The sequence below is a fragment of the Cervus elaphus genome, chromosome 5, assembly GCF_910594005.1.
Source record: "Cervus elaphus chromosome 5, mCerEla1.1, whole genome shotgun sequence".
In the NCBI taxonomy this organism is placed as follows: domain Eukaryota; kingdom Metazoa; phylum Chordata; class Mammalia; order Artiodactyla; family Cervidae; genus Cervus; species Cervus elaphus.
In genome coordinates, this window is record NC_057819.1 from 127,486,427 (window position 1) to 127,503,316 (window position 16,890).

At 59.3% G+C, this 16,890-nt stretch overlaps 1 protein-coding gene across 4 annotated transcripts in view; it reads right to left on the bottom strand.

Annotated features, from left to right (window-relative positions):
• Positions 1 to 612: 612 nt before the first annotated feature.
• UNK (unk zinc finger) overlaps positions 613 to 16,890 on the bottom strand; it is a 33,441-nt gene continuing 17,163 nt past the window's right edge. Inside the window, exons 2-16 of one of the 4 annotated variants that reach the window (XM_043905492.1) lie at positions 14,596 to 14,805; positions 13,288 to 13,464; positions 13,021 to 13,151; positions 12,211 to 12,346; positions 11,563 to 11,680; positions 11,109 to 11,193; positions 9,842 to 9,984; positions 9,277 to 9,477; positions 8,643 to 8,708; positions 8,009 to 8,183; positions 7,162 to 7,263; positions 6,838 to 7,026; positions 3,700 to 3,881; positions 2,842 to 3,099; positions 613 to 2,029 (exon numbers count right to left, since the gene is read on the bottom strand). In XM_043905492.1, coding sequence (XP_043761427.1) covers positions 1,874 to 2,029; positions 2,842 to 3,099; positions 3,700 to 3,881; positions 6,838 to 7,026; positions 7,162 to 7,263; positions 8,009 to 8,183; positions 8,643 to 8,708; positions 9,277 to 9,477; positions 9,842 to 9,984; positions 11,109 to 11,193; positions 11,563 to 11,680; positions 12,211 to 12,346; positions 13,021 to 13,151; positions 13,288 to 13,464; positions 14,596 to 14,805 — 2,329 coding nt within the window. In that variant the 3' untranslated portion in view covers positions 613 to 1,873. Of the gene's footprint in view, positions 2,030 to 2,819; positions 3,100 to 3,699; positions 3,882 to 6,837; positions 7,027 to 7,161; positions 7,264 to 8,008; positions 8,184 to 8,642; positions 8,709 to 9,276; positions 9,478 to 9,841; positions 9,985 to 11,108; positions 11,194 to 11,562; positions 11,681 to 12,210; positions 12,347 to 13,020; positions 13,152 to 13,287; positions 13,465 to 14,595; positions 14,806 to 16,890 lie in introns of all 4 variants that reach the window. The other 3 variants (XM_043905489.1, XM_043905491.1, XM_043905490.1) reach the window with 3 other exon arrangements.

Here is a 16,890-nt window from a genome sequence, read left to right on the forward strand (position 1 = left end):
CTCTCCTGAGAGCACCTGGAGTCGGGGCCTCTCCCAGGGCAGGCTGAGCCCGAGGCGCCGCTCTGAACATCAGGGCTTAGAGGAAGGGCGCCCCAGGCCTGCCTAGGGGAGTGGCCCACACTGGGAGTCAGAGCCTGGGGCTCACTTGTCATTCACTTGCCCGTGGTTGAGTCACTTAACCTCTCCGAGTCTGCAGAGGGGTATCAGAGAAGGTCATCTCCAAGGCTCCGGGCAGCCCTGTTCCCCTGAGGCAGGGGGAGGGAGGTGGCCTGAAGGCTCGGTCAAGGGACAGGCCCACCCTTCTTTTGATGCTTTTATGAGCAGGCACTGTCTGTTCCTGAGAAACTACTAGGGGCCTTGTCTTCTGGAAGACAGTTAACTACACCAGTTGCCACTGACGACAGAGCTCTGATGAGTCCTCTGGCCTGGGCGGTCTCCGGGTCCAGGACTAAAGGCCCCAGCAGGCCTGTGTCAGAGAACACGCCGTCCAGGAGCATCGAGCAGCCCTTGGGCCTGGGTGGGATGGCCAGGCTGGGCGCCGGTCCAGTGCACAGTCGAGAGGCCCTCATTTAGGGCCCCGCTCTCCCACACCCCCATGTAAATAAGCCGCCATCACAAGTTCATATTTTATTTTCCAATACGTTTGGAGCTTTGATTTTTGCATTTTTGTAAAAAAGTTTTCACTTGATTCATTGAAAGCCCTTTCGTGCTAAGCCCAAGGTGGGGCCTGGGCCGGGCCAGACCCCCTGCGGCCCTCTCGCTCCCACCCTAGACCGCCCCCCGTGCGGGGGCGGGGTGGCCTCCCTCTGCCCACTCTGCCCTCCCACCCCTGCCGCATCTCTCTGTACAGAACAGTTTTTAAAATGGAAGCTAAGACACAATATACATCGGACAGGCACGCACACACATGCACACGGGCGCCTGCCCCCCACCGGGGCAGGACGTCAGCTGCACTCAGAGAGCACCACGGAATGCATACAGGGCCCTGCCTTGGTCCTCACGGTCTGCAGCTCCTCCCCGCCCACTGCCCTGCTAGCTGCCAGGGGGAGGGCTGTGCAGGGGTGGGGTGGAAAGGGCAGTGCCAGCCTCCAGGTGCCCCAGGGCCAGGGAGGCCGCTCCAGGAGCCCAGGGCTGGGGGGAGGGCTGGGGAAGACCCCCGGCCTCAGGTACCTGAGGGGTAAGAACGCCTGGGCTTTGCCCCTCGAGGAGCGTCAAGGGCCCAGGGTCGGGAGTGGGGCTGGCCCCACAGCTTTGGCCTGCCAGCCCGGACTAAATACACATTTGGTAAACCTAGGAGCTCGGCGGGAGTGGACCCCCTCTCAGCCTCACAGCTGGGAACCAGGGTTGCCCCTGGGTCCTCCTCACTCTGGCGCTCGCCCTGGCCTGGGAAGGCGGGGTGAACAGGGCCTGCCCTGAAGGCTTGTCCCCTCCCCTCGGCCCCCTCGAGCTTCCCACCCTGACCTGCTCAGGCCCCAGGAAAAAGTTAAAAATAGTTAGTTCCTACATAAAAAAGAGACAGAAACAAATTCCCTGCCAGAAGGCTGGTGGGAGAAGAGGGGACTTTGTCTCGGCAGCAGGAAAGGTAGGGAGCGGGCAGGGGGAGAACTGCAAAATAGTTTTTTTCTTTTAAAAAGTGCTTGGTAAGTCTGTTTTAAAGTGTGTGTCTATATCTATGTACAGATATACACACAGACACTGTTCACACGCTGGCTGCCCACGCATACCTGCACACGTACAGAAATGTATACATATACATAATCATATACATATACATACATACATACATACATACATACATACATACATATATATATATACTTTAAAAAGTCCTAGGTGAGAAGCTCTGAGCCAGGCCGGGGCCAGGCCTGCAGGGTCACGACTGGAGGGGATGGGCCCGGCCCGGCTGGCAGACGGGGCACTCACTGCCCTCGGCACAGAGCTCGCACAGCACGGCGTGCTGGCACGGCAGCACGGCGCGGTTCTGCTCCTGACACTTAAGGCATTTCACCGACTGCATGTGGAACACGGCCTGCGGAGGAAGGGACACCGGTCACCGGCCTGGCCCTCAGCAACCAGGAGCTCCCTCAACTCTCACTTCAGCCCCTTCGGGAGAGGAAACTGGGGCAGAGAGCTCTAGAGCCTGCTCACAGCCCCCCAGGAGGGCAGGGTCAGAGGCCAGGTCCATCGCCTTGAGGCATCCGATCTCTGCTTGCAGCTGCCAGTGGGCCCAGTGGGGCCCGGTGGGGTGGGGGAAGGTCAGGGCTGCTCTGCAGCTCCCACTGGGTCAGACTTTTCCTTGCACCGAGGCTTCCTGCCTCTTGTCTTGTTAGATCTTGTAGTGACCCTAGGTCCCCCGTGAGAACTCTTGGGTCTGGAGAGGGTACCGCTGGGCCTGAGGTGACAGGGCCAAGTGTGGGGCCTGGCTGCCCGAAGTCCAGTGAAGGGAAGAAAGCTCTTCCCTGCTAGGTCATGCTCCCGGGACCCAGCAGGGCACTGAGGAATGCAGACAAGAGCCCCGGGGACTTAACATTCTGGAACGTCTGCTGGCGTGCACAGAGCTCACAGGCAGGGAAGTGGTCAGGATGAAGCCTAGGGCACAGGCGCACGGACGCAGCTCAGCTCAGGCCTGCCCTCCAAAGAGCAGGGGTGGGCCCTGGCGCCCTCCACCTCCACTCTCCCCTCCCCAGGGACGTTCTCCTCCGAGCTCCACTCCAGTGCGGGCGTCCTGGGTCAGCTCGGTTGGGGCAGAGGCTCTCGGGAGGAGGGTGGCCAGCCCTGAGCGGGTCCCAGCATTGGCCGAGGCCACTGCGCAGCCTCACCCGTGCTCCCCGGGGTGCTGACCTTGTCCACTTGCTCCAGGTGAGCCCGTAGCCGCTTCTGGAGAGAGTGGAGGGTGGAGAGTGAGAGGGCCTCCAGGCCCGGGAAGGCGGGCAGGGCCTGCGGGTCGGGGCCGGAGTGCAGCCGCTCCAGCTCCTCCTGCAGCTTCTTCACCTGCACCTCCAGGGCATCCCGCTGCTCCCGGGCCAGCTCGCACTCCGCACCCGCCGCACTGGCCCGCTCCCCGGCCTCCTCTGCCTCCTTCTTCCAGGCATCACAAGCCTGTGGGCCCAACACGCAGCACCTTGTCACGATGGCCTGCTACCCTTCTCCCCTGCCCGAGAGTGCGTCTCTGGGGGCCCGTGGGAGCCACCGTGGCTGCGGGGCCCGCTGGGAGCTGGGGCAGGTGTCTGGGAAGGGGGGCAGGGAGGAGGGCTGATGCTGCCTGCAGAAAAGAGAAGTTTCAGGACCTGCGAGAGACCCTCTGTGGGCAGGGCAGGGGGCCAAGCCCAGTGGAGCAGGGGAGCGCCAGGAGGAGCTGGCCAGCACCTTGAGGGGCAACCAGGCTGTGGCCCATCTCAGAACCTAGAACCCTGACCCAGAGCTCAGGAGTCAGGGCTTCTGGGGAGAGGCACGCAGTACTATGGGACCAGACCAAATGAACAGCTTGGAAAGGGGATACCAGGCCTGTGATACCAGCCACCCCAGGATCCCAACTGACAAGGCGAGTTTTTCCACGGGGCAGAGAATAAACAACCACGTTTCTGCCCTGCACTCCAGGACCCCTGGCTCCCCCAACCCCTGCACCCACTCCGTGTAAGACAGGCTCCGGCTGAACGCCCTGGGCCCTGGGGAAGGCGGGTGGGCCTGCGAGCTCAGTACCTGCTTGGCCTGCTTCCAGGACTCCTCCCACTGCTTGATGGTGCCGTTGGCTTCGTCCAGCTCCTGCCGAAGCCGGGCCAGCTCGGCAGCCCCCGGCCCTGACAGGAAGGCAGGGGACGTGCCCGGGGAGAAGCTTCCAGAGGCAAAGTGCTCCCAGATGCTGCTGTTCATCCCATTCAGACCTGCCCCGGGAGGGGGGGGCATCAGCGCTCTGAGGGGCTGTGGGCCCGGGCCCTGCCAGTCCTGCCTGGGGGCTCCCGGGGGCTGTCTGTGCCAGGCTCCAGTAGTGCCAGGCTGGGAACTTCACAGGGATGTGTAAGTGCCACCTGTTACTTCTGCATCTCAGCATCCCTGTCTGTAAAGTGGGGTTCCCCTCACTTGCCTCCCAAGGTGATTCATGGGACTGGGGAGAGCAGCCGGAGAGCATGGTGATTTGTGATCCCAACTTTACTGTCAGGTTAGAAGGAGAGCCTTCTTGTGATATGAAGGCCCGGGAGGAGATTAAGGAAAGCAAGACACGGGTCAGAGCCTCAGATGATGGCAGAGCTGGAGCAGGAAGAGCTCAGGGAGCCCTGGGCCCAGCCCCCTTGTTTTACAACGAGTAAACTGAGATAAGACACGTTGCCAGGAATCACAGGAACAGTAAGCGGGAGAGCCAGTACACAGTTGGGACATCTGGCTCCAAAGGCCTGCACTCTGCAATAAGCTAAGCCATGTGCTCACCCAGCGCCATCACCTGCTCAGCCCTCACCTGGTCATTCGGTGGGTGTTTGCTTAAACAGACTGGTTCCAAATCGGGAAAGGAGTACGTCAAGGCTATATATCGTCACCCTGCTTATTTAACTTATATGCTGAGTACATCATGAGAAACGCTGGGCTGGATGAAGCGCAAGCTGGAATCAAGATTGCCGGGAGAAATATCAATAACCTCAGATATGCAGATAACACCACCCTTATGGCAGAAAGTGAAGAACTAAAGAGCCTCTTGATGAAAATGAAGGAGAGTGAAAAAGTTGGCTTAAAACTCAACATTCAGAAAACTAAGATCATCGCATCCGGTCCCATCACTTCATGGCAAATAGATGGGAAACAGTGGAAATAGTGTCAGACTTTATTTTTTGGGCTCCAAAATCACTGCAGATGGTGACTGCAGCCATGAAATGAAAAGATGCTTACTCCTTGGAAGAAAAGTTATGACCAACCTAGACAGCATATTGAAAAGCAGAGACATAACTTGGTCCACAAGGGTCCGTCGGGTCAAAGCTATGGTTTTTCCAGTAGTCATGTATGGATATGAGAGTTGGACCATAAAGAAAGCTGAGCACTGAAGAACTGAGGCTTTTGAACTGTGGTGTTGGAGAAGTCTCTTGAGAGTCCCTTAGACTGCAAGGATATCCAACCAGTCGATCCTAAAGGAAATCAGTCCTGAATATTCACAGGAAGGAATGATGCTGAAACTGAAACTCCAATACTGTGGCCACCTGATGTGAAGAACTGACTCACTGGAAAGATCCTGATGCTGGGAAAGATTGAGGGCAGGAGGAGAGGGGGACGACAGAGGATGAGATGGTTGGATGGCATCACCGACTCGACGCACGTGAGTTTGAGTAAACTCTGGGAGTTGGCAATGGACAGGGAGGCCTGGTGTGCTACAGTCCATGGGGTCACAAAGAGTTGGACACGACTGAGTGACTGAACTGAACTGTTTATACCATGTGCCCCTGCTCCGTGGCCCCTAAGGTGCCCCCTGACTTCCGAGGGAGCCCTATACCCACCTCTGGCCTCCTTCTGCCCACATGTATCACTCTAATGACTTCTTTCTTGCTCCCTTTCCCACTAATATAATCAGATTGTTCCAGAACCAAATGGATTTAAGTCTATCTTCCAAGCAACACAAGTACAGCCATGTGACCGGCAGCGTCCTGTGTGGAGAACACGGCTCCCGGCCCGTCCTGGGCCAGGCGCGCCGCTGCACCCGTCCTCTCACTCGGGTGTGCTTCCTCCAGGCTAGGTCCCCCCATTATCCTGAGTCACAGAGCCAGCCCTTTGCCTCCACACGATCGTGAGGGTCTCTAAGTATGATCTCATGGCTTGGCACCTGTGCCTCCCCCAGAAGACCACAGCACCACACCAGCAGGGATGGTTGAGCCCACACTGTATCCATATACTGCTCAGCGGGGAAGGAATGAATGAATGGGTGGCCAGTACGGAGGGCTACCGACAAGATGCCTCCAGAATGTGTGAGGCAAGTCAGACAGACATAGCTCTAAGCCTCCGAAGCTGACGGCTCAACACCATTCTTAAGTGTCTCCAGAGATCAGGGCAGAACCCACACCTGGTGGGAAAGTCAAAGCGCACCGCGGAGGCACAGGCTCAGTGTGACCTGGACGGCCAGCACCCTCGGGGGCCCCGGGGGGGCGGGGTGGTGTTTCTGGTCTCTGGGAACAGCTGCTAGAGGGGGAGTCAAGAGTAGTAGCTGCTGGTGACTGAGAGGCAGCCGGCTGGGCGTCGCCGGTTTACATCTGTTCCCGCAGTGAACGCTCACCGGGCCCCACTCATACACCCAGGTCCCCTCCTCCCGTTTCTAGCCCCTCTGCTCTGACCTGCCTTCCAGAGCCCCGCTCCTCACAGTTCCAATGGTGGGTCTGGCAAACAGCCTGTGGGGTTAGAGCTGTGTCTCCCTGGCACTTCTGCCGGCCAGGAAGGCCACCCTACGCTGGGGGCAACCCTGTTCGACCTCTCCCTTGGCCTCCAGGAGCTCTGGGTGACGGGCAGAGCCACCACACTGGCACAGAGAACAGGCGGAGGCCCTGGCAGCTCTGAGGCCGTGCTCCTCACTGTGTACCAGTCTGGCACCTGGCACTTCACGCGCATTATTTAAGCCTCAGCACCAGCTTACGAGGTGGTACTGCCATTATACCCACATGACAGAGGAAACTAAGGCAGAGAGGTTAAGTCACTTGTCCGTGTTCACACAGCTCAGAGCATGGCGGACCAGAGGCCTGACTCACCTCTGAGCCCAGGTCCCTGGCTCTACCTCCGCTTTGTACTGCCTCCAGCCGGGAGAGAACACCCAAAGGCACTTTCCAAAAGCCCAGATTCCCGCCCCAGGCCTTAGGGAGCCATACTGGCTCTTACCCAAAGATCCATGGGATGCTGAGGTCCCCAAAAATGTGTTCTCTGACTGGCTCAGGTGGCCCTGGGGCTGCTGCAGGAAATGTGAGGAGAGGCTGACGGGAGGGGACGGGGACGCGGAGTGGAAGGAGGCAGAGCTGCCCAAGGAGCCGGGGATGTTCACAGGCGCGGAGCTCTGCAGTAGACTGCCACCTGCAAGAGAGGCCGGGAGCGGGGAGTGAGGGCTGGGTGAGCCATGCGGGGCCACACCGAGGGGACTGCCCGCTGGCCCACCCCCGGGCCAGGCTGGACCCCGTGAACCCGCCCCCGCCCCCCACCGCCCAGTACCCATGGTGATGCTGCCTGGGTGGGGCACCGTGCTGTTGTCGAAGGTCTTCTCTAGGGCAGCCACCCCAAACTCGTTCAGGTCGAGGTCATCCAGCGCGGACTCTGGAGGCAGTGAGCGGCGTATGAGCCGGCCGGCCTCCTGAGGGGCCACATGGTCCCCAGGTTCCAGGCCCCGCCATCTGGACCCACCTGCCCTTAACTGCCTCTTCTCCTGCCCCTGCCACATCTCAAGGCTCCATAGTGCCTGGGCTGCTCCTCCGCCCAGACCAACCCCCGGCCAAGTGGCTCTCCATTCTGAAGCCGTCTATGCTGGCCCCAGGGGAAAACGAGCCCCTGCTCACAGGCCTCCTCCTCTGGTTAGTGCCTAGCAGTTGCCCAGCACCTGTCCACTGCACTCTGCGGAGCTGGACGGGGAGTGCAGGAACAGCCTGTCTCATCTGTCACCCCAGTGCCTGTGGGGATCCGGCACCAAGCCTCACCCACACGTGACTGCGGAGGAGAGGGCAGGGGCATCTAATGACCAGGCGCTTTGAGGACAGCCGGCGGGCTGTTCACAAGGACGCCCGCTGGGGCTGACTGACGCCTGTGGTGGAATAAGACTGCACACCCCCAAGGCGAGAGGCCCCTCTTCCAACATGCACAGCAGAGCACATGGAGGGGCTCACGTGCTCGAAAGCCATCTCGGCCCCACACTGGGGACGCATGTTCTGTCCAGGTCAAAGGACTCGCAGCGCCCACCTTCTGATCTCCCGAGACTGATGTCTGAAGCGACCAGCCGCACTTCAGAGACCCAGTATCCCTGGCTACAGATCTGCTCCTAGACTCGCAACAGAAGTGGCCCAATTACCTATGACCGACTCTACCGTGTCGCTGGTGGGGTAGAAGGGCAGAGCATTTGCATTCATGCCAGGGACGCTGCTGGTGCCAGCAGGGCTAGGGGGAGTGGCTGCTAGGCTGGAGGTGATGCTGGAAGAGATGCTGGAGGTGAGGGGACTGCCCACGGGGAGGATGCCCAGCACGTCCTGCAACGAGAATGAAGAAGAGATGGAATGGGATGGCCGCCCATGGAGGCTGGCGGCAGAGGCTGGCTGGGCAGATGGGAAGGGTGCGTCCCAGCTCTCGGCTTGTTCCCTCAACACCCTCCTGAGGGGCTGGAGAGGGAGACGTGTGGCCTGGAGACTGCAGGCCCCCTCGCCCCTAAAACCCTTAAGTAGGGAAGGGGGAAGCAAGTTCAGTGCCAGTTGCTCAATGAGTTTTTTTTTTTTTCAATGAGTTTTTTCTCTAATGAATGAGTCCAGGTGGTGAGGGGCTCCAGGGCCTGACCCCCACCCCCTCTGGATTTGGGGCCCCACCTTAATCTTGCCCTCAATCTGTAGAGAAAGCGGTGCCGGGAGCTCCCTGAAGAAGCCTCCTGGGGTTCTGGGCCTATCCTGTCTGCAGCCGGTGCCAGAAGGGGAAGGCGGGGGCTGAGGGCTCTATACCTGTTTTGGCTGAAGCAGAGGCTGCTCTTGACTCCTGGGCTCTAGTGAGTGGGGTTTTAACTTGGCCTGAGAGAAAAGTCAGGGAGCAGGAGATGAATGTGGTGCTGGGAGGCCGCCTGAGCCTAAGAGTCCTCCCAAGCATCAGCTTGCGGAGGTTGCAGGGACTGGGGGCGAGGAGGCATGAGGCGCTGTTGTGTGGCCCTCCTTCACTCACACGCACCCTCCTTCCCTCCCCTGGAGACCAGGGCGCTGCTCCTCTCCTCCACGGTGACTCCAAGTCACAGAGAAGCCCAGTTCCGGACCCTCCTGTCCTGCTCCCCAAGGCCCTACTGCTCCACCAAGGCAGCACAGGGCAGAGCAGAGATGGGATATGGGGCCAGAAGACCGCGGTGGGAACCCTAGCCCTCGGCTGATGGCTCTGATGCTGGGTGAGGAGCTCACCTCTAACCTGCCTGTCTTCATCTGTAAAATGGGATGGCCTCACCCACTCTCTTAAGTCTTCGAGAGGCTGGCATCAAGGACTTTCTAATTCCGGGTCACGCTCCCCCTAGCTGGGCCAGGACAACCCTCCAGGGCTTCTCCGGCCACAGGCAGAATATGGCTAACCTCACTGGGCTGCCCCCGCACCCCTTACCTGGCATTTCAAATTTTTCAGGTACTCAGCTCCCACCTGGTCTTCCCTCTCAAAGCCAGGAGCCTTCTTATAGCTGCCAGGGGCAAGGCCAGACTCCCCAGGAAAGACAAGGCCTTCCAGATTGGAGGGCTTCCGAATGGAGCCGGGTGGGGAGCCACAGAGATTAGACGGGCTGCCGAGGCTGCTGTTTCTACAGAGGAGCTGCAGCGAAGGAAGAGAGTGGGCTAGTGAGCAGGATGCAGGTGGGGCATGGCCACCCTCCATCCCCTTGTCAGAGGGAGAGTCTCCAGCAAGAGGCTCAGTTCCATTTCCATTTGCCAGGGGGAGCAACCAGCACCTGAGAACGCAGAACCTCATGAGGCTCTCTGTCCCGTCTACAGCTCTACCCAGGCTGATACAGGCTCTGGGGACACCACCCCAGCCACGATCAGCTTTTGACAGACAGAAGAACCCTGCAGCTCAAAGGGCAGAACCCCTTGGGCAGAGGCCACCTCCCCAAGCACAGGCAGATGCTGGCTCTGGGCAGGAATGGTGCCCCCACCTCCACCCCCAGACAGGCACGTACAGCGCTGAGGTCTGGGGCGTGCGGGCTCGAGGGGCTCACAGGCACCGAGTCTCCGGCAGCAGATGGCATGTACAAGACGGGGCCTGGCTGGGTGGGGCTGGACACAGCTGAGGAAGGCTGCAGGTCATCACTGAGGGGGGGCTCTGCAAGAGACGGGGGCAGGGTGTCAGCAGGCCCGAGCCAGCTCCGGCCCTCCAAAAATGCTTGCGGGTCTCTTTAAAGGAGACCACATAGCCCCCTGTGTATGAAGGGAAGGCTCCTCCTTATTTCTATCAATATCACACACCGTACTGTGCACTTACTATGTGCCTGGCGATTTGTATGAATTGTGAATCTTCACAATGACTGGAAGATGGAAGTGATATCATGGCCTCTATTTTACAGATAAGGAAACAGGCTCAGAGTGGTTAGGTACATCTCTCAAGGTGGCTGAGCTAGCAAACAGAACTGGGATTTGAACCCCAAGCCACACGACTCCAAAGCTTGGGCCATTCATCAGTTCTCTGTGCTGCCTTACCCAGGCCCCTCTGAGCCGAGTGTATGCTTCCCCCTCAGTGGGCCTGCAATTTCTTCTTTAGTCTAATCCCTGAGACAAGGCCTAAGGCTAGGAAGGGGTTAAGGACCAACAGCAGTGGTCTGGGGTGGACACGGGCAGTAACTCAGGCCTGTCTCTAAGACGGGCAGGGCGGTGTGGAGCTGCGCTGAGCGGCACGGCAGCCCAGAACCACAGGCTGCGGCTGAGACCAGAATGTGGCTGGTCTGGACTGGACCGTGCTGTAGCTATTCAAGTACACACCGGCTTTCAAAGACTTGGTTTGGGGGAAAAAAAATCTTGATTTTATATTGATTATATTTGAAATGATATTATTTTATGTTGGGTTAAATAAAAATATACTAAAACTAACACTATTCCTTTTTTTTGGGTGAGGTTACTTGAAAACCTGCGATGACTCGGGGGGCTGCGTTAGGCTTCGCCTGGACAGCTCTGCTCCCAGCAGGGCGGAGCGCCGTGTCCCATCAGTGGTGTCCGCCACGGGAGAGGCAGTGGCCGGGGCTCTGCCGGGACTCTGAGCGCGCCACCAGGGGCACAGTCCCTGCTCTCTCACCACCCTGGAAGCTCCGGGTTTCCAGCCAGCTCCAGAGAGGTGGGGCGGGGCGGCGGGGGAATGGAACTCCCAGTGTGTGCAGGGCCCACTGCTGGCTGACAGACAGCAGGGGAGCGGGGCGGGGTATCGGGCCCTGCCCCAGGGCAGCGGGAAGAGCGTACGTTCTACGTGGGCAAAGGCGCAGAAGGGTCCTCGGGGACAGCTGCCCGACTGCTGCATGTCGTTGCACTTGGTGGATTTATAGATCTGGAGGGCAGAGCAGAAGAGAGGCAGGTCAGGCCTGGGCAGAGAGGAACAGCAGCCGGGGTGCCTTCCGCAGGGCTGGGTTAGCTTAGAAGTCTCTTCTTTCTCCTCCCCACTCGAGGCCACTTCTCTAAGTCTCTCCCTACCAACTTCTTGCTCAAGACAGAGTAAGCAGACATGGTTACCCCCACGCCAGGGACGACCTCCCTTCCTGGGTCACACGCGCAACCAGCCCTGATCCAGCTCTCACAGAGGGATCATTCCCACTCATGATCTTGGTCAGGGCTATGACTTTCCAGCGTGCCTCTGGGCGTTAAGGGAGCCACGTTCGCAGGACACCCGCCCTCAAAGGGTCGCGGCGCCAAGGCCCACCTCGGGGTGGAACTGCTGCTCCGTGCGCGTGTGGCAGTACTGGCAAGAGTCTCCGTTCTCACACTTGCCGGGGTCTCCCCACTCGTCCCCGTGCTTTACGTTTGGACATGGAGACGACCTGGTTCAATAACAGGGTGGGTCAGAGGGACACAGACTGGACCTGGGGGATGCTAACGAGATCGCAGCTGTTCAGGGCCCCTCTCAGGTCTCCCGGCTTCGAAAAGCCAGGCTCAGAAACAGTAAAGATCAGCTGGAGAGTGAGGGCCTTACTCGGGCCAGAAGCCAGGCTTTGCTTCCCTGCCCAGCTTGGCTACATCACCAGAAGGACACGGTTTTCTTCCCTTCAGCCAAGTCCTCCCCTCCCCCCCAGCACTGTGCCGCAGGAGAGCCAGGCTATAGCCACATTCTGGCTTGGCCCTGAAGACACCCTTCTGGGTCAGAACTAGAGGAGTTTCTAGTGAAAAGATCCTGATTTCACACCAAAGGATCGTTTGGCTCTCCTAAACATTCCCACTGCTCTTGGGGTCCTGCGACCCCCGGGGCTGGCCTCCCTGCCCCCCACCCCCGGGAGCACAGTGCAGGCAGCCTCAGCCCTGATCTGCCTGCTGCCACCCTCCTCCCACGGCTGGCCTGCTGGGCCCTAAGGACCTGTATTTGTGCTTGCGGGGGCTCCGCCGCCGGTCCTTGCTGTTGTGGTAGTAGGGGCAGGCGTAACCCTGGCGGCACAGCCTCGGGGGCTTCTTGCAGGGCTCCGTCTTGTAGTTCCCCAGCACGTAAGCGGTCTCTGCACATGGGGGCAGAGGCAGGGGTCAGCTGGGCAGGGTGGGGGCAGGGAAAGGGGAAGCCACTGGGAAGGGTCCAGGAGCCAAGATTCTGGTGACAGCAATGAGCAGGGTCCCCTCCTTGTGGGCCAATGCCGAGTCTGCAACCCAGGAGAGAGGGAGAGAGGATGCCACCATCCCTCACTGGAGAAGCTCACAGGTCAGAGAGTAAACAGGGAGCCCTCGGGAGGGCTCAGAACACACCTACTCGTGTACACGCTCAGCCATGTGTGTGTGGGAAAGCCCCCGAAGGCATTTAGGGAGCGCCAGGCTCCTCTGTCCATGGAATTCTCCAGGGGGCAATATTGGGGTGGGTTGCCATTCCCTTCTCCAGGGGATCTCCCTGACCCAGGTCTCCTGCATTGTAGGCAGATTCTTTACTGTCTGAGCCACGAGGGAAACCCCCAACACTTTGGGATGACAGGACCAGGGCCAGGGGTCCCGGGGGAGAATCCCCCAGCAGGGCCCCTGCAGGACTGGGCTGCAGTTGGCTGGTGTGAGGTGGGGTGAGGGGGCACAGGCCTCCCAGGAGAGGTGGTGGTTTGGGGTGGAGAAGGCAGTGGGTGGTGCTCGGGGAGGCTATGGGAGAACAGGCAGCTGGTGGCAGGGGCTTGGCCATCCATGTGGCCACCCTTACCTTGCCACCGTGGCTCCTCACTGAGGATTTTTTCTATCATGGCATGGCTCGCGGCCCCAGTCGACTGGCCTTCCATGCTGCCCTCTACTGTGGTCTGGCCGTTCTGCAAGGCCTCCATGGCCTGGAGCTCCCTGCGGGGAGAGCAGCGGAGGAGAGACAGAGCAGGGAGGGGGCATGAGGAGAAGGGCAGCAGAGTGCCAGCCAGGCACTCTGTCTGTGGTCCCGCCCGGGGCCCACACCATCAGCCTGGCACGGCCTCCAGCCCACCTGATGTCGTAGACGGGGGAGCGGAGGTCATGGGGCCCGTGAGCGAAAGCACAGTGCAGGCCGTTTTTCGTGCAGTTGCCCTTTGCGTCGGTCTCGTGGATGCAGATTCCGGTCTTGTAGTAGCGGAGGTGGTACCGGCGCTCGGTGTCCCCCGTGGTCCTGTGCAGGAACGGGCACCTGAAACAGCGGGGGTGCCGGTCACTCGCCTTCCCCCGCCGCAGCCGGGCCCCCAGCCCTGCCCTTTCCTGGCCCGTGGAAGGCACTGATGTGGGTCAAGCAGGCGAGCAAGCGACAAGTCCTCCTGTGGTAACAGAGCCACCCTCCCACTGCCAGAGCGGGCTGCAGCCCAAAGTGGGGCCTGACAAGGCCTGGTGTCCCACGTCAGCTTCCCAAAGGCTACTCCGTCGGGGGGGCTGTCCTGAAAAGAAGCTTCCCGGGGGGCACTCTTGGGAGAACACATGCTGCCCAGGTCAGGGGTCTTCAGAGAAGCAAACAGCCTGCTCAAAACATGGGCAAACTGCCTTGAGCTCTGGGTGCTGCATTAGGCTGGGGGTGAGACCAGCAAGCCTCTGACCCCTGAGAGAATGGGGAGGGCTGGTGCGGGACGGTCAGTGAGGCGCACCCACAAACCCCTAGGATGGCCCCCCACCGCCACCTCTGCGTGGGGGAAGCACACATTAGGCAGGGTCACAACGTATGCCCTCTGAGACCTTCCTAGGTGTGCCACCTCCTTATGCTTGTCCTTCGTTATGCTGTCTCTTCACAGAGCTCTGTGGCAAAATATTTTGTTGTTCTTTTAGTCACTCAGTCGTGTCCGACTCTTTGCAACCCCATGGACTGCAGCCAGGCTCCTCTGTCCATGGGATTTCCCAGGCAAGACTACTGGAGTGGGTAGCCACTTCCTTCTCCAGCAGATACAGGGATCGAACCCGCATCGATTACCACTGAGCCACTGGGGGAAGCCCTGGCAAAATATTCAGAGTCAGCAAAAAGGGGAACTGGAGAGGCTCTGTGTAAACAGCTATGGTGGGAACTGCGTGGGCTGAGAGGGTCCTGTGACCTGCAGGGACCAGGACAGGAGGCCCAGGAAGCCACCTTGGCTCAGGCGTGGCCTTCACACTTAGGAAAAGAAAGGCCTGTGCCGGGCCTCCCAAAAGTGGGAAAAGGAGAAGGGGCCTCCCCTGGGGGATGGCAGGCTCTGAGCCCAGGTCCGGGTCACAGGAAGGTGGGCCAGGCTGCAGCAGTCCCCCGAAGGCAGCCTCTGACCCAGGAGATGGCTCCTCGGAGGGCAGGCTGGCCGGCACTCACTCGTCGCCCTCCGGGCAGAGGCCCGTGGCCTCGTCGTACTTGGTGCAGTAGACGTCGGGGCTGTAGTTGAAGGTGCCGTCCCGACGGCGGATGGACCGGCGGCGACGCTGGTTCACGAAATGCCAGTGGAAGCAGGTGTAGGGCCGGTGCTGAGTGCATTTGTGCTGCACAAAGAGCGGGCACTGCTCAGTGCGGAATTCCTTCAGGTACCTGCAGAGGGAGCCCCCGGTGAGCAGGCCAGGAGCGCGGTCACGGCCCTTGCTTCCCAGCAAGACGTGGGCCACCCAGTCCCCCAAGGGCCTTACTCTGCGGGGCCGGTTCCACCGAGACACCAGAGCAGACCAAGCTGAAGGCAGGACCTTAGCGTGAGGATCCTTCCTGACACGCAGGTCCCTTGCCGGCCTGCAGGGCAGAACCACAGATGGCCTCCCCGATCAGCTGCCTCCCATGGTGACCAGGGGAGGGCTTCCTCAGTGGCTGAGTACACCCGAGGTTTCCTAGGCCAAACCACTGATCGCAGGGGAAAGGCTGCAAACAGGAGCTTGAGGGCCCTCTCTGCAGTGTCCTGCGGGGTCTCTGCTGTCCAGTTCTGCCTGCCAGGCCAGGAGGCCTCGCTCATCCCAGGAGCAGGGATGGGCGCCAGGCTGAGCGCCAGGAAGGCTGCTGCTTTGGAACTGAAAACCCAGGTCACCAGGTGTCCCTCCAGACCCTGTCCCAGGCAGTCACTGTCCTGTCTGCCAAGCTCTTCCAGGAGACGTTTCCTAAAGCACCACCCAAACGTCTGTTTGTGAAGCTCATGTTAGAAGCATCTGAAGACACTCCCTCTTGGCCATGCCTCCCCCGACAGTCTCACGAACGACCACCTGCAGGACTGAGGTATTCTATTCCCATCCTGACTCACCCCGGCTTCAGGGCTGTCCTTCTGGCCTCCTCCCAACCTGCATCTCTCTCCTTTACTTTGCATCTAATGACAAGACAACTCCAAGCCCCACCCCCATCACTACCCAGAGGAGGGCCCGACCCCCTCACAGAACCACATCATCCATCTGTGTTTTGTTCACTTTGTGTCCTGGTGGAGCGTTTCTTAGATTCATAAACACACACACACACACACACTGGGGGCAGGCAGGCAGGCCAGTTCTTATTCATTTCCTCAAGTCCTAAGAATGCAGGCAACAAATGGCTTGATAAAGGGCATTTGAAGCCAGTGAGGAGGATGGTTCTAGAAGGCACAGAAAGCTGTGGGCAGAAGAGAGCATGAGGGGACCAACTGACCTGGAGCCTCTGTCCAGCCTGCGAGCTCCACCTAGAGCTGGGAGACTTGGGACACAGGGAAGCAGGCCCAGCCCTCGTCCCTGGCTCATGCCAGGGTGCTCGGGCCCTGCCAGCCTGGGCACGTTGAAGGTTGAGGACAGGGCCGAGACCTTCCAGACAGGTTTTCTCTAATGCTAATAAAAATGCTGAAAAAATCCCCCAGACAAGGGGAATTTCCTGGTGGTCAAGTGGTTGGGACTCTGCACTTTCACTGCCGAGGGCCTGGGTTCAATGTCTGGTTGGGGAACTGAGATCCTGCAAGCCATGTAACGTGGCCAAAAAAAAAAAAAATCCTCCCATCCCTGAAGTATGGAGAAGTGTCCAGGCTTCTGCAATGGGCAGGGGGAAAGCCGGAGGTGGGTGCTCCCTAAAGATCACAGAGACGTGTTTAAGGGGCAGTAAAACCTTCAAATAGCGTCCTGTTCATTCAGCAGCTATTTGCTGAGCACCTACTAGGTACTGGTGCGGGGATGCGCACCGAGGACGCTGAGGTAGCAGGTCCTTATCCCCAGGAAGCCTGCATCACCATGGGAGACACACCAGTAACAGCGGCAATCAGTCAACTGCAGAGGTTATAAGGAAGGTTTGCTGTGGGTTCCTTGGGAACCCAGAAGGAGGATCCTGGACCCAAGCTGGCACAGAGAAATGGGAAAGGGAAGGAGAGGTACTTGTGGGTGAAGAATGTAGCAAGGGTGCTTTAGGCAAAGGAAACAGTATGAGCTTAGAAACAGCTGTTGTTCAATAGCTCTGTCATGTCTGACTCTTCGTGACCCCAAGACTGCAGCATGCCAGCCTTCCCTGTCCTTCACTATCTCCTGGAGTCTGCTCAAACTCATGTCCATTGACTCGGTGATGCCATCCAACTATCTCATCCTCTGTCGTCCCCTTCTCCTCCCGCCTTCAATCTTTCCCAGAATCTGGGTCTTCTCTAATGAGTTGGCTCTTCGCATCAGATGGCTAAAGTGTTGGAGATTCAGCATC